Source organism: Volvox carteri, assembly GCF_000143455.1.
Source record: "Volvox carteri f. nagariensis unplaced genomic scaffold VOLCAscaffold_115, whole genome shotgun sequence".
Taxonomy (NCBI): Eukaryota; Viridiplantae; Chlorophyta; class Chlorophyceae; order Chlamydomonadales; family Volvocaceae; genus Volvox; species Volvox carteri.
Window position 1 is genome coordinate 149,576 of NW_003307658.1, and position 17,428 is coordinate 167,003.

The following is a 17,428-nucleotide window of genomic DNA, read 5'->3' on the forward strand; positions in this document are numbered from 1 at the left end:
GCATAAGTGAAAACGTTCTGCATGTTTTCAAGCGATGCTCCTAGTATCATGTCCGGGAGGTTAGGGGGGCCGGGCCTGCCGTGATACCATCCCGTTGCGCATGCAAGAAGTTCCATGCTTTTACATGTTACTTACACCATTCATAAGGACCTGGTTAATGTATTTGTACCCGCACCCTCAACCGGCGGCGGTTTTGGTTACAGCCGCGTCCTGGAGCACGTGGGACCCTATCTCCGGCTTGTGCAGGTATGTTAACATGTTAGAACGAATGCTTATAATCGCACTTCAGTAAAGTGCACATTGGCATTTATGAACATGTCTAGGAGTTTCCTTGGTGCGACGGATCTCTCCTCACTTCCAACTGATCCGTATATTGAACACGACGAGCAACCCTCGCTGTTGCCGCGACCCCAACTTCCCCAGGCGTGCTTATCAGCACCTAGCGTGCGACAAGTCTCACAACTGCAGCCTGTCTTCGCGTGCAGTTTTGATGTAAGTGTACACGGAGAAATGGTTGGGAAGCAGTACAGGGACTTTTGTGTAATATGACGGGGAGGGACATAAAGTTTTGGACATGTTACGCATATTGTAAAAAGCTCGTGCGTGGGGCAGTGGGCTTTGGGAAGAGCGTTTCTAGGTCTGTTGTAACGCCTAAGCTTTTTGAAATTGGTGGCCATGAGGATGTTGATGGTACCGGAGGAGCCCAGGGATGTAGGTCAGGAACGGCCGTGGGGGCAGAGTTCATGGCAGATGCGGTGATGGCGACGCATGACGACGGTTTGTTGCGTAAAAATCTCAAATAGAAACACGTTATAATAAAGTTAATATCTTGTTCACGTTGAGTTGGCGACATTGTGAGGACGTAAGGCAGCATTTCTGGAACTATGCGGTTGGTCAGTTTGGGGGCTTGAAACAGCATGTCATGATCTGCTGATGAAATAAGCTCCATGGGTCCAAATATTTAAACTTGATGGGACCGTGGCTGGTCATGGCGAATGACAGCAATAATTATGGATACTGAATAGGCTAAAACACTTCGCGTTGATGCTGCTTCTAGATCATTTAATGGGGATGGCTAAGATGGGTTTTGGAACATGCGCGTTATTGTCCACCGTTGGCTTATTGATGTACATGAACCCCCCTCGCAGCTGCTGTCGCCTCTGGCCTACCCACAGACGCCCGCAAGCAGCATCGGAACTAAGTTCGTGACATCATCGTTCTTCCGGGTGAGAGCTTCGTCCCGCACTGTGCCTGGATAGACAGTTCCACATCACTGTATTATGCACGGGTCCTATCGTAGCTATGGTGATCTCCCAATAAAGTCCAGACGTTCCAGTGCGCTAGAGGAGGGCACGCAGGCTAATCGCCCCCTTACACAACACGCTGATCCTCGCCCAATATCCTTCCTGCACCCACGTGTCCACTTATGCAGGGGCCCCGGGGTTGCGTTTAATGTTAGTTTGTCTCTTGTATCTGTCTACACGCAGGCACCAATGATAAACATAAGCAACATTTTTCGCAATAAATTAACCTGGGAATTTTGTGGTGGGGAAATTCCCGATTGGTCGCTAAGTGTAAGTAAGCTTACAACACACGGAAGGCAGCCAGATGCTCAATTAACACTACTGGAACAGATAAGCTTAGCACGACCCATGACCCGACGCGACGAGGAGTTCACTTAGTCCTTCCGTCCATATCCCATAAAAAATTACTGGAAACGGCCCCGCTTTAAATTTTGCCTGCCCACTATAATTGATTACCGCAGCACCGGGCTGCTATCAACCATCTTCTTTACACCCCAGACGGGCGGAGGCTGCTGTGCGCGGGCAACAATGGCAATGTTAGCCTTTGGAACGGGACCAATTTTGAGAATGAGCTGGGCCCGGGAATACAGGTACTTTGCCTGAAATGTGGACGGAACCAATCATCCTGCACAAAAGTTAATGCCATATACAACGTGGAGATAGATTACTTGTATAATAGCACTTGTATGTTAGTACTTCTACATAAGTACTTGTAGGTTAGTAGCATCCTAAGCTGTGTGGCAACTTTAGGGGGTGTTTCCTTGGATTAAAGTCACGGATAAAGATATCCTAATCTGCACTGATCCACTGCTAGTCCACAGTGTGTTTCATAGATCTGGATATCATAGATCTGGATATCTGGAACGGATTATATACAGCAATTACCGTCACTTATATTCCGTGCATGAAAGGCAAAAGCGACGAGTATAGTAGGTATAAAACAATTGCAGCGCACGCACCAATAGAACGGAGCCAGTGGCTCCATGCCTCGGAGCAACGCCTGCAGCGGATACATAATTCTGGGCACGAAACGTCAAGCTTCCAGGAAAGGATAAACACCTACGGATAATTTTTCAATCTATCAGTCTCGTTTATGTAGAGGTGCTGTAAAACACGGTAATCTGCGATTCACAATTTGGTCTTGGTCCCGTGCGAGTTGCAAATACTTTTCGCCGAATCAGTGCCATTCATATGTCAAAGACGCATACTAAGTTGCATGATAATCAAAATAAGTCTACGACAATAAGCTTGTACATGGGTGTACAACTGTCACTAATCCCACCATCGTTAACCTTCCTGATTCGTGCGAATCCGCGCGATGTTTCCATATGCAACTGATTAACCCCTTATCCGTGACTTTTAGTCCAAGCGGGCACCCCCTTGGGGGGTGTTCACTGAATGATTTCATCGGACGGAGTAGGGCAGCATTAATCCGGCTTGATCCACGCTAATCCCGCTAGTGTTTTTGGGCGGGGCCCCAGCGCGAAGCGCCCAGGGGGGCCCCGACCTGTACGATTGCCCATGTCCGTGTGTGTGTGTGTGTGTGTGTAACGGACCAAACATAATCTCGCGCCCGTCTGAAACGCGTTATTGGTAATATACTACATTCTCTATTGCATGGTATCCCGCCTGTAGCCAACAAAAATCGTATGAGCACAAACAAGTTTGGCTCCCTACATTGACCGAGGTCAAACTCAAATCAACGCCTCTCGGGCTAAATTTAAAGGTACCGCGTATCTCATATTTGAATTCTTAGATGACGGCGTATGATAACTCGAACTCCCAGACCTTAAGTGTGTAACGGACCAACATAATATTTCACCCGGCTGAAACGCGTTATCGGTACTATATAGCATTCTCTATTGCAAGGTATCTCGCATGTACCTAACAAAGATCGTATGAGCACATACAACTTTGGTTGCCTCCATTGACCGAGCTCATAGTCACATCAACGCCTCTCGGGCTAAATTTCATCTCAAAAAGGTGCCGTGTATCTCATCATTGATTTTCGAGATGACAGCGTATGATAACTTGAACACCCAGCTTGTGTTACAATTTGCCCGCACGGGCATTCCGACTTGCCACCAGCAGGCCGACAAATTTGCTTATATTTCTCTATGAAATACGCAACTGCTCGTTTGTACATTTACTTTAGCCAATGCTCGGGGCCTCCGGAGACATCACGGTGTGCCGCGATGAATCTCGCGGCTGTGGGGCGGATTTCTGAGGCCGCTGGCGCTTCGGGGGGGATAAACATCACAGACAGCATTGAACTTCACTCAGCTTGCGTTACCAATTTGCCCGCACGGGCATTCCGACTTGCGGTCTGCCTCACTGTCCATGCGGCATGCACCCGGGATGGATGCGATTCCGCCGGTGCAAGCTTAGCTCCCACACCATCAGTACTGCTGCAACAAAGCACATCTCCCACCGCAGTGACGCTACCCATCAATTGTCACACGTGCCGCGCTAGCTACCGGCCTGTACGGATGCAGGGGGGGCCCGCCCCTTTCCGGCTTCGAGGAAGCCGACACCCGACTTGTCGAGGAGCTTAGAACAAGGACTATGTACGGCGATGCTGTCTCTTTCCTCTGTCTGTTTAAGGGCTTTCATAAGAATGCTTTCTTATCCATTAGAATGCTTAATAGAAGGGCGATGTCTAGCAGCAACCGTGCACAGCAATCGTTGGCCGCCGCTGCTTGCAATGTCGCGACAATTTCATTGATACACCTTGCCATTGCGGCCCTTCTATTTGTGGCTACAAAAAAGCATTTGATGGCTCGAAATAGCTTTAAAAAAATTCTGCAGCAAATCATGATACTGAAAGAACTGAAATAGTTATGATAAGCAGGATTGCAAGAATCCTCAAATAAGTTGCTTTGCTCGAACACAACACGGTTCTCCATGCCCTCAGGATGGAGGGGACTTTAAGGGGCACTGTGGTCCATTTGCAGCAACCAGCTGTTAAGACGCATGAAGATCAGGTCTTGTTCGTAGCAGAGAGCCTGTGGCAGTACGCCGTGGTAGCACATCCCCCTGCTGATATATGGCGGGACTTGCAAAAGTGCGCCAATGCCCTGACTCTCAAAATGTACCGTAGTGACAGGAAATGTTCGTGATTTTATTGTTCGAGACACCCTCAAAATTACACCCGAAATTATTGGGGAAACTTTTGAATTCGTGAGAAGCCAACGCAACCGAAGCAACGGTGCCTGCAATATTCGTTAATGGGTCCGACTCAGAACGCCGATTGACGCAAACGCTGGCCAATGCATGCACGGTTATTTAGGAGCGGCAAAACCAGCTCTATCCGTAGCTGGGGCGCCGCGAGCAAGTGTGAAGAGTCCGCATTGAGAGGGCTTTGTTGCTTAGGCCGCTTGGCCCTCGGATCCATGTCCGTTCAGTTACTATGGATGTATATTTGGCCAGATAAATGGAATTCGACGAGTAATTACTGTGTTGAAGGCATTATACGATTTGGCTTCGGAGCACACATATATTCGTGACGACCATCGCCTGGAACAGCTTGTAATTTATATGTGACATAATTTCGTGATGCCGTCACGAAATTAAAATCACGAACATTTCCTGTCACTACGGTATCAACTATTGGCGACAAGAGTTCTTCAGTGAACACATCAGTCGCTCATATCGGTACACCAAGAGAGCAAGGATAATCAATCAAGACATCGGAACTGTATGAACAAGTTGCAGCTAATTTTGATCTGGTGCATCAAAGGATAACCAACCAAACAAACTACCAAGGTGTCAAGCCTGCGCATCTCTCAGGGCCTTTTTCAACACGCCCACAGGCTCAGGACGTGCACTTTCATAGCTGCGCGGTGCTTAGCAGACTTCTCTGGTGACAACGGCTTCATAAAGCAACCGGCCGCCATCTCCTCCGACATGCAGTCTACCATCACCAGCATATCGAGCGCTAACTGCCCCTGTACGAAATGGTAATGCACAGAAATGTGCTTCGGCTGCTTAGACACAACCGGGTTTCCGCCAAACGAATCCTATCACAGTTAATTTGCATTGGCTGAAGGTTGTAGGCAAGGTGGCCAAGTAATTAACACAACCACAAAGCCTCTTTAGCAGCCTCTGGAGCCGCCATGTATTCTGCATCCATCGCTGATGCGGCTACACACGCGGCTACACTATGCAGAAGCTTGCTTGCTAACAGCTCCACCATGTTGACTGTTGTGTATCTACACAGCCCGCCTGCGTAATCGGCATCACTATGTCTGATTAACTTCTCATCAGCATGCTCGCCACCAAGAACCAAACCATAATCAGCCAAGTCACCACAATCTGCCAAGTAACATCCAGTGCGACTTGCTAGGATTGACCATATGGCACGCTAGGGCTACCATGGCTAGCACAATATCGGGATGTGCACACCCAGACACATAACAGCAAACTTCAAATTACCTGGCTATACGTGAATCGCTCCCTATCCAACCGATCTTCCACAGCAGCTTTGGACAAATATGGTACCAGGGCCCATGGGCACGGACTTCGGCCTCCATGCCGTGAAGGCAACCAATTTCCTCTACCATAACGCCTCTGGGACCGGTCATGACCCAATGCGTTCTATCGCGCTTTTATTGAAAGACCCCACGGCATTAACGCTGCATAACGACCGCCTAACTTCTAGGACAGCCTTCTCACTCCAAGCCACCCGATTCGGCCAACATGGTACAAACGTGCTCAAGCAAAGTCCTGTTTAGATGCTCCACTGCTCCGTTCTGCTCAGGTATATATAGGGCTGACTTCTCGTGCACAATGCCTCTATCCAAAAAAACGTAGCAAGGCTCTTGCTTATATATATGGTCCCACAATCACTACGGTCACGACGAACCTCTAGGCCAGTCTGCCGTTCCCACCGTTGCAAAACATCACAAACGGCGTCAGGCACCTCACCCTTTTATCGCATGCACCTAACCTCACAAGACTTTGTGAGTCATCATAGGAGCTGGCGAAGTAGCGAGCCCCACCCACAGATGTAACCGGCATAGAACCACAGACATCCATGTGGAAGAGGTCGAGTGGATGCTCGGACATGTGGGTTGATGAGCGATGAGAACTATGGCTCAATTTTCCCATGGCACATGGCTCGGAGGACCTCCCCTTTGTGTCCTGCAAGTCCTCCTTCGCGCGCTCCATCCCTGTTGCTGTTCAATTCACACACTCTAGGGAAGAGTAACTCAGGTGCCCAAGGCGCTGGTGCTAGGTTCTAATTTCCGCTCAAGCTTAATTTTTGCCTCCTTCATGGCTAAGATTATAAGTTCTGCTAAAATCCTGCTCAGTCTTCCTCTGGTCTAGCACATAATATATCCCATCCTCCTCGAACACATTAATGGCGGGAATCCCACCTATAGCTATGTGTGGGAGAATGCTAGTCAGGTCCACTTTGACCATCACATCAGGGAAGCCCCTCTTCAACGCCTTGACCGAAAATAAGCGGTATCTCATGCCTGGCACCACAGGTGCAGACACAGATACGTCTGTCGAACCCCCAAATGAAGCAAACGACAACCTACTCGCTCCAATAGAGCTAACCGTCCGCCCATCAGCCACTTGGAACAGCACACCCTCGCTCTCCTGCACCGGCACCAACTCTTGACACATCCTCGGGACTGTAGCAGCTGACCGCTGAAAAGGTCTCTCGAGTTGCTGGCGGTCGCGCTCTGCGCGTATTTATAGTACCGTACTGTGTACCGGCTGCTACAGGGACTGATGGTCAGATGTTCCTCAGCTCCCAATCTGTCGAGTAGTTAATGTCCAGGTCCCAGCTTTAAGTTCCCAAGCGTGTTGACGATTCCACCCAGGCGTCACGGCATGCCCTGTGCCTGCAGTTGCACCTGCACTGGCTGTTGTCATTGTTGATGTTGTTACAGGGTGGTTAAGCTTCACCACTGGCCTCCTTCACGAGGCAATTCCCTGCTCTCCCCTGCTAGAGGGGCACCCTAAGCCATTCACCCCATCCGACTTCAGAGTGTACTCTTTGAGTTTGGCAACTCACAACCAGCATCCAACCAAATCTAGCGGATCAACGGCGCCTCAACTTAGTTCCTGGTCAGCTCGCGAGTTGATTTTATCACGTCCTACACCGTCCACAAGATGGGGGGCCACCTCCCATTTCACCACCTCTCAAACACCCGAGAGGTCGGCAGGCGGATTTGAATCCGGGTCGACCGGGAGCAGAAGTCAGGTCTTAACCTCTGCCAGCCGCCTGCCATTGTTGTGGTCACCGACTTTCGGTCTAGGGAGGTGGTGGAGGAGGCGGCGGGGTGGTGGTGGCAGTGCCGGCGGGTAGCCCTGTTTGAGCTTAGGACACTTCGCGACCAAATGCCCCTGCTCCTTGCACTAGAAGCGCTTGCAGTTGTCCTTGCCCTTCCTGTGTGGCATCTGCACATGATGTTGTAGGCCCCCTTGACGGACGGTTCCTTGGCTTCTGTCTCAATTTTCCACTCCTCGATGAGGTCACACCTCCAGATTCTCCACTTGTCGATGTCGCCAGCGTTCTGTATAGTAGTGTGGAACACAGCATATGGCTCTGGCAGGCCCTTAAGAATGTGGCCTCACTCCATTGTCGTCAAGGACTGACTGATGGCCGGGAATTCCAGCCGAAGAGCCTGGAACCCCGTGATGTAGTCACTGATCGTTTCATTCGGCCTCATTACAAAGGTAGTTAGGCGCCCCATGAGCAGGCTTCTTGCAGCTGGTGTTTGCTGCTCATACTTTGCCGTACGCTTCAGTTGCTGCACATACAAAGGCTTCTCCAGTACGCACATGAAGTCCTTAAAAACGCCCAAAACCTTCTGATCCTGTTTTTCAGCCATTCCATCCCGTGTAGCCTGTGAGGGACTTATGGTGTTTGCAATCCCCTTTCGCTGGAGAGAGCACCACGGGGCGAAAAGATGACCGCACACTAAAGTGCGGGGCTCAAAACCTGACCGCACACTAAACCACGGGGTTCAGCAAAGTGCCGGACCCCCTTGGGTCCTATTACTGCTGTCACCATTCACTGATGTATGAGTGTCGGTCACTTTCCAACATCAACGTTATCATAGCTAATCCGTGGACCTCTACATTCGATTTGCCTCCGCACGCTTCATAACTGCTTTGATCTGAACAAGGTCATTTAGTACTCAGCCGCAGACAGTTACTAAACATTTTCCATCAGATTTACAGTGGTTCTACTGGAGAAAATATATTTCTGTTTTCAGGACAATATAGGAAGCCTATATCCAATCACAACGGGTGCTAATCCCACCTTCCTAATCCGCCTAATCCACACTTAGGGGGTGTTCCATTGTAGCAGCTGACCGCTGAAAAGGTCTCTCGAGTTGCTGGTGGTCGCGCTCTGCGCGTATTTATAGCGCCGTACTGTGTACCGGCTGCTACATCCATTTGGATTAAAAGCCGCGGATTAAGAGCTTAATCCGTCGCATATGGAAACACCGGGCGGATTCGGCGGATAAAGGTTGGCGGGATTAGTAAGAAATCTACGCCCGTATTCGCGCGCTTCGCGGATTAAATATAGATTGAAATGCTATGAAATGTGCGCATTTTTTCTGTACTACAAGCTCAAACTTGGTGGGAAATTTTTGCTACCTGGTGGATATGCTACCAAATTGACAATCTCAGAACCATATCTAAAGCCTGATTGATTTCTTGGTTTTCTAATAAGAGATAACATGCACATCACCGCGGTCGCCGCTTAGATGCGCAGAGTCAATGGTACACCGTTCTGCAAGGCCTTTGGCTGAGCGCAACGCTGGCTTGAACCCGCACGGGGGCCGTAGCAATGCAGCCTACAATGAGCACCAAGAACACCCTTCATTTCACCCTTCATTTGATACTTTGTGGTTCTAAATAGTCTGTAATATCTTCAATAATACTCACTTTTGCGTTTAATGCACCAATAATAGTACCGGTAACTGTCGTACCTCATCCGTATCTTAATTCATCTGCGTATGAAACACACCGACGAATTAGCGGTGGATTGGTGCGGATTAAGAAAAGCTTAATCCGCGACTTTTAAACCAAGTGGAAGCACCCCCTTATCCTGTGATGTTTACAAATGTCATATTAAGCCTTGATCCGCCCGAAGTAATCCTAGTGCCCGCACTGATCCTAGTGTTCTCTTAGACATCTAGTAACGATGTTACAGCGAGAATTTAATCAAACAAACGAGCACCATAAGTCAAGTTGACAATTAGGTCCGCAACAATCTAAAGGTCGTAACAAATGTGATATCATTTTATCTCGTCAGGGTTGATCACAAGCATTTAGGGGTGTTTCCACTTAGGATTAACATCGTGGATCAAGATTTTTCAATCTGCACCAATCCGCCGCTAATCCACGGGATTGGTTCATAGGCCTGGATTAAGAAACGGATTAAGTACTGCAATTGCCATTCCGTGCATATAATGCATAAAAGAGTACCGCTGGACATTTAAGGACTATAGAGTATCAACATGAAGGCCTTGCAGCACCTTTGGACGGTGTAGTGCATAACGCCGAACAAGAAGTGCAAAGCTTCCACAAAACTAGGAACACCTACAGGATTTAATCCTTCAAGCTATCAATCTGGTTTCCAATTAGACATTGTATAACGCGGTAATCCGTGATTGTGTGAAAAATTCCATCGAATTTTGTCTACAGATTAGGAGGAATGTTCGCATTTTACAATGTAGCATTCCAAATTTAATTCGTGAAAGTTCCTATACTGGTGTACAACGCTCGCTAATCCCGCCAACCCTATCCGTGCTAATCATCGGGATGTTTCCATATGCCACGGATTAAGCCCTAATCTGTGACGTTAACCCGGATTCACGTCGGGATTAACTTAGGATCCTAAGTGGAAACAGCCCCTTACACCGGTAAATTGGGCTTTAGGCATGAGGAAATCGGCATTGCAACCAAAGTTGTGGAAAATTGAATATGTTTCAAATGGTAATTCACGTATTGCTCTGTTGCGAAGATGATGAAACATTGTGTGATTCACTCGTATGGCGGGATGAAAATTCCGCGACCGTAAGGGGGTGTATGCACTCCCATGCCGATGGCAGTGCAGCCATGCCGATGGCAGTGCAGATGATGGACCCGGTTACAGTAAGTTGTCAGCCGATCAGGAATAGAGTTGTCACTGCTGTCACTGTTAACTCGGCAGGTTTTACTGGGTGCTGGTGATGGGTGCTTAACTTACAGAAGTTACTGACTTCGTAGTAGCCGGCATGGGTGTCCTGAAGCATCGGATAAGGTAGGGGCTGCCAGGCTAGTGGCCACGGGCGAATCTACACCCCTTTACTTCACACAATAATATGGCATATGTTACCCGGCCTGTGGAAACATGCGCGTAAGTAGTAAGGGAGCATGGATATGTGCATTTTCAAGGCGTCAGCCGGAGGCTTTAGGAGTTTACCAGGATATCTTACTATCCAATGCTATTGCTCATTCTCCTGCTCCGGGACGGCTGGCGAGAATGGAAATGATGGGGAGACAGGGGAGTGCATTTATATTGTAGCTTGGAAGGTTGTAGAGGAGGGTGGCTTATGATAGATGAAAAACCACCACAGCCATGCAAAGTTTTCCAGGCTGCCATATCTTACGAGCATCTTAGCATGCAAAGCATGTGTGCCAGCTCTTGTATTCTGTGCCTTACCCTGTGGCATTCCACCACTCTCTGGCAGGTACACGAGGCCTCGCCTATTCGCTGCATGGTGTTCTCCCACAGCGGCCTGTTCCTGCTGTCTTGCGATGACATGGGCCGTGTTAAGTTCTCTAAGCCAACCCTGGAGGTGCTGCAGGTACAGCTGGAATGGCAGGGTGGGCATGAGTACGTCTTAAATGTTTCCCTGCCAGTCTTATTTTGCTTCTTCATTGCGGGTTGTTTCTCCCACCGCCGTTTGCTCTCTAGGTGTATCACGTTCACAAGGAGTCATGCCGGTCAGTGAGTTTTTCACCGTCCGACTTCAAGTTTACGACGGGTAAGTAAGGACTTGGGCAAGCCTCCAGATGCCTTTTCCAGACATTACTCAGTTCTTTGCCTCTGAGCTAAGTTCCACCCCGGCTACTGGGCGAAAACGTCTCCATCTGCTGTTCCTGTAGAATGTTAGCTTGACAGGATAAGGGGTTTGTCCGCAGCTATATTGCCGCCTGGGCAAGCCCACAATGCTACCGCAGCTACTGACTGGTACATCGCCGACCTTGATTCTCGATCAATCGTCGCCACGGTGCTCCTTGCTTCAGTTTATGTACATCGACCCCTGGTTCGTCCATTGTTCACAGGTTCGGATGACTCCACGGTCCGTGTATTTGACACGTTCCGCGGACAGGAGGTGTCCATGACGGGTGAGTTACCCATATCATCCAGGGATTATTTTGCGGCACAGTGCGCGATGGGACCAGTTCTCGCGTTATTCCCAAGGCATGGAATCGTGGACACCACACATGAGATTCTGTCTACACCGCCCACTACTTTCCTAGGCCATGGTGGAGACGTTCGTTGGGTGGATTGGCACCCAACAAAGGGCGTCATTGCGAGTTGCTCCAAGGACGCCTGCGTTAAGTTGTGGGACCCGCGAGCTGGCACCTGCCTCTCCACTTTACACGGCCACAAGAATGGCGTGTTCCAGGTGCGCGTGGAGCAGATCGAAGGGATTCGGGTTAGGGAGACTGATTAAGATTGTGGCACTGTCGGTGCCGCGTTCAGCTTTCCTGGAGATGGGTGCGCTAGGTGCATATAGGTTATGCTCCCATGGTTTGAAATGCACAATCCCGTTGATTGGGTCGCAGGACCTAAGCAGATTCTAGACACATGAACCCCACTCCCTACTCGTATCCGGAGCTGTTCTACGCGCCTGCAGGTCAAATGGAATCGCAATGGCCATTGGCTCCTGTCCTGCTCTCGTGACCAGCTCGTTAAGCTTTACGATGTACGAATGCTTCGCGAGGTGGCAACCTTCGCCGGTCACGGCCGTGACGTGACCTGCGTCTCATGGCATCCTCACCACGAGGAGCTTTTTGTGACGGGCGCAAGTGAGTATGTTATACAATTCTCGTGTTATGTAGGAGTGCAATGTAGTTGATCATGGAGAGAAAGCTCTTCGAGTCGGTATGTCTCCTGAAAGTTACATTGCGCAACTGCTTAGGCTGAGGCAGCAGCGTAGCAGTGGTTTGCCTTATTGCGGAGGAGGGTGAGTTGCTCTATCCTAGGAGGCCGCCCGCTCCTGTATTGGCAGGTTAGCAGCGGCACACCACGTGCAGCAGCACAGCTGCAACAATGGCGTATTTCGGTTTACATGTAGTTTCCCGCGATGCCGTCGATGGGACAAAATTCCTTCGCTGCAAACAAGGGGATGCTTTAACTCTGTTTTCATGTGTGCTGTCACCCCAAGTGACACTACCGCTGCGCCTTCCGTTGGTCCTGAACACATCCTGGCCCTAACGAATGCGGTCCATTTAACGGTGCAGCCCTGGCTTACCTATAACACCCTGATTGTCTTTGCCTTTGTCTTGTTTGTCTTATTCTTACCAAATCCCCGTCTCTTGGGGTTTCCCCAGTTGATGGCAGCCTGATGATGTGGCTGGCTAGTCGACCTGATGCGCAAGGAATCATCCCTGCCGCACATGACGCGAGCGTGTGGACCACCGCCTGGCATCCGCTGGGGCACGTGCTGGCCTCGGGTAAGACTGATTTGGGTTGGGGCTGCCAAGTGGGAAGTGGACGGCATTCATGGTTCAAGTGGAAAGCATACGGGAGCTTCAAGGCTGGGCGTTTCAATTTCAAGAGCGAATTTTTGTTGGTCTAAGGCAAGCGCATAGCAGGTTTGATGTTGCAACTATTGACACTAGGTGTGCCGCTGAAATTGCTAAAAAAAGGTGAGAACGGGTAAACGGAAGGGATGATGGTACTCCCGAGTGCACATCCTCAACGTGACTAGATTGTCCTGCAAGTGCATTGGTTTACGGTGACCCTTGTGCTCTGTTCCCAACCTGTGCATTTGGGACCTGCTCCGGTGCGAGCGACCTTGCCTTGTTTCCATTTCTCGCCTTCATCCAGCCGGTGCTGATCAAAAGTGCCAGTTTTGGTGTCGCAAGCGGCCCGGGGAGATCTGGCAGGACGTCTATGGACACGACGCCGTGGGCACAGGGGTAGGCACCTCCGCCGCAGTTGTCATAGCGTCAGCGAGTGGAATGCACACGGACGGCGCTGCGATCAAGCAGGGAGCAGGCCTTTCGGGGCCTTTGACTGGCAGCGGTGTTGCTTCTGTGGCTGTCCCGGGTCTGGGAATCGCCAGTGGATCGCTCGGGCTGGGGAGTGTAACCGCCTTTAATCGGCCCAATGTCATCCCCGGCATTGGAACGGTGCTGGACCAACCTTCGACCACCTCACAGGTTAGGACCGGAGGATGGTGGAAATAGACCACAACCAGAAGCCTATTGGGGTAGGTTGTTTAAACAGCTTTTGGCCATGTCTGTCAACGCCTCTCTGTATAAAGGCGATCGGTTTACCCTTCGTGTCTGTATTAACACGTGGAGTTGAAGAGCTACAGGGTTGCAGTAAGCTTGTACCAACCAATGGAATAGGAGCTGTACATAAGATAGCCCAAATAGCTATCTAACGAAGAACGTCGTGACAGCCAAAGACCGCCCTGCTGCTAACCAACCTGATTCCAAAAGAACATGTCGCTTGTCCTTGAGTCACAGCGCCCACAGTTCTAAATTCACGGAGCACACCTAAATAGCCCCACTTTGCAGCCAACAACGCAACCTGGAATGCATGGGAAAGCGATGCATCTCTAGTGGGCCGCAGCAAGGTCGGCCGAGGGCAGCCTGGCAGGGCAAAGCTCCGATGCCCCAATGGAGAGACCGCCCAACAGCTTTCCGAAACCGGGATAAAAAGGCGTGAGGGTGCGCTATTCTGTCTTGCTCAAGCTAGCGATTGTAACCGTACGTGCTGCTTGCAAAAAACGCATAGCACGGCACCCGTCTTTGGAAACCCTAAGGGACTGTTACACATGAAACACCGCGTAAAATTCACCATGGGAACAGGGCCCTGCTGCATATCATTCCTCGAAAGGATTCGCGCAGCTTTAGCAAACGTAAGCACCTCATGCACAAGCCAGGTGCGAGCCGCGTCCCGTTGCTGGGGCCTTTTACACTGGTCTTTCTGTCCGTTTAGCATGTCTCCGCTTTCTGGCAGTGTTTTTTTTTCGTTTTGGGCCTAATACCCTAGAGTAATAAACTGGGTGTTTCTTAGGGTTACTATTCCTATTTGTATAGTCGCTGGGGGGGGNTGCGCCCCCCCCAGACCCCCCCCTCAAAGGCCTTACGGTGTGCTGTAAACAACACCTGACGTCTGGAAACACACATGCGGTACCACCATCGTTCTGTGCACCTAACTGCATTTGCGCCAGTGTCTCTGTGAGCAGGGCGCGGAGCCACTTTGACTGTCCATAAACGTCGTGAGCACGCGAAGGCAAAGTTATATATATGTACACTGTCGGCACCATCATTATGTGCAGAAGGCATTTGCGGCGACGTATGGCCGAAGTAATGAACCAGTACGGCCACTGACCCAACGATTCCATTTCTTCCAGGCTCAGACCCCCATTTATTCCCAAAAAAAGTATACCAAAAAAAAACACTGCTTTCTGGGTTTCGCGCCCGCCTTACCTATTTGCAGGTCCTTGCGACAGCAGCGGCTCCGGGTGGTAATGGTAGCAGCGGTGGTGGCCGGGATGCAGGGGCGGGTGATGGCTTAGGCGGCGCCACATGTACCAAACGTGGTCGGGAGGATGGTCCTCACAGTTCCATCCGCACCGGAGCCCGAGAGGGTGAAGTTCGTGGGGAAAGCTGGGGGAGCACGGAATGGGAACGGGGCTCAGTTAAGGTCGCCAGGACAGATGGGCGGGGGCCCTGCAAGGCAGATGGTGGTGGCGGCATGGGTGCGTCCGTGGGTGTTTCACCTGGTGCCAGGGGTTACGGAGAGTATGTACCTTCGGGCCTACTTGGATTGTCTGGGGCCGACTGGGGACCCGGACAGACGCACATGAGGCGTGAGGCAGTGGTGCTACCGTCGCATTATACGTCGTCGTACGACAGAGGATGCGATCTTGGGAGCCTCCGGCGGGGCCTGGCATGGATGGGTGTAGACCCTTGCGACAAGCACGGACGAGGCGCCATGCAGCAGGGCCCGTTACTTCTACAGGGGGAGAGGGTGGAGCGGAGAGAAGGGGAAGTGTCGCCATCTCAATACCCTCGCCCAGAAGAGTCAGTTCCACCGCCATACAAATCATTCGCATACAGCCGCGGTGGATGGCGGCCGCCGCCTATTGGTGTGCGTGCTGCAGGGCCTCCAGCCATCCAACAGCATGACGGAAAACAGCCTTTGAACGTCGACCGGGGGTGTCGTGATGGAGGAGGTAGGACTCCACCCAATGTTGAGTCTGATGGATATCGCTATGCTCCGGGCCCTAGGCCGGACGGGCCGGGTATCCTTGGCCAGAACCAGGGCCAAGGCCGTGGGCCACCTTTCCATCTCAGTAGTGGTAATCCGTCGCAGATGTACGGTCCAGGGCGAGGGCGGGGTCGCGGCTGGTCGGGGTGGTGACTTCAGCTTGCCAGTGTAGCTGATCTGGTGCATTGGCTGGCCAAGTGCTGGAATGAACATAGATTTTGGATGAATAACAACAGACGGACGGTTTTGTTTTAAGCATGCGTTATGGTGTGTGCAAGTGCGGACCTTGCCATTTTTTCATTACTGCTGTAAGGGGTGCTCCTTTAAAAAGCACGGAGTGCGGTATCCATCGCAGCAGTTCTACGATCCTAGCGAGACTGGCAAGAAGGCAGCTCTGCACAATCGCGGTAACGAATGTACACCAACATTGCCAGTCTTACATCCCCACAGCATTTTTATGGACGGAGGGCTTGGCTCAAGGAGTATTATATAACGGTCCGTTGTTCTATTTGCCTGTCGGCCGCGCGTTTGGGCTTGAGCATGATTTAGTACGGCACGCGGGGTCACAGGAGGTTAGGACACAAGGTCAGGGAGAGCAATTCTTTGGGCTGCCGGCCGGTCGCACAATTCCTGTGCTTCCCTAAATCGACACCCCGAACAGGTCAATTCAGACTGTCGGAATGTCCCTCAGGCCAATTCGTGTCCCTGTCAGGCCAATTCAAGGGCCTGTCCCGGCAACTTGTCCCCGGTGTAGACCCCATTCCAATTTAAACCCGAAAATTCTCAGCCAGGCATCCGGAATCGCGGGACTTAAAGGAATTTTATGAAAGCTCTGCAAGGGGAACACTTACAAGTACGGTTGGCAAAAACACTATATTCGAAAACCCAAATAGCATAGTATAGTAAGAAATAGTACTATTTCTAGTAATTGTATTGTGGTTACAGTATTTCCGCCGCCGACGCGGCGGGTGCCCTCACGAGCCGTGAGGCTCCAGAGCACGCTGTTGACGCTCATCAAAAACCTCAGTAAGGAAAGTAGCGATTTTCCTCGGATTGGTATTAAGAAATACCTTGCGCATATCAGTATCTTCAACGTTAATCAGAAACCTATTACGCAACTCAGTATACGCCTCACACTCCATGAGCACATGATATTCATCCTCAACCTTACCCGACGTACAGACCTGACACGTACGGCACTCTCTCGGCCTATGGTGTCCTTTGTTGACCTCCAAAGGCCAACAACAAAGACGGAATTTGGCAACCATACGCAACTGGTTGACCGGCAAATAAACACGCAAATAGCCTGTGGGATCGGAGCCCTCTCTTGCTGGTGAAGGGGAGCCCATCCAGTTATGATACCTGCAAAGCGAAACCCCTTTACCTTGGAACACACGCGGATCACCCCCTTGGCTGAACTGATCCCAGTCACTTAAAAGGAACGCAGATAACCTCTCCAGAACCTCACCCACTCGAATCAACTGAGACGAGTATACATCTACCTTCTGAGAAACGGAGTCACACGCCGGCCACTCATGGCCCAACCAACGCAAAATGATGAGCACTTTAGACGACCAGCAATCCACTTTGAGATCAGACAGAAGAGCCAGACGGAGATCATCTACTAACACGTCATGATAGACCGACC

The 17,428-nt window shown here is 50.6% G+C and overlaps 1 protein-coding gene across 1 annotated transcript; it reads left to right on the plus strand.

Annotated features, from left to right (window-relative positions):
* Positions 1 to 203: 203 nt before the first annotated feature.
* On the plus strand, positions 204 to 15,640 carry VOLCADRAFT_121772 (uncharacterized protein; the record flags this gene model as incomplete). The annotated part of the gene is made up of 12 exons (XM_002958959.1): positions 204 to 246; positions 424 to 492; positions 1,176 to 1,226; positions 1,766 to 1,894; positions 11,009 to 11,125; positions 11,236 to 11,305; positions 11,607 to 11,669; positions 11,805 to 11,953; positions 12,185 to 12,356; positions 12,882 to 13,004; positions 13,381 to 13,715; positions 15,007 to 15,640. Coding segments are annotated over exons 5-12 (1,635 nt in total), but the record flags the coding sequence as incomplete, so codon positions are not given.
* Positions 15,641 to 17,428: the final 1,788 nt, after the last annotated feature.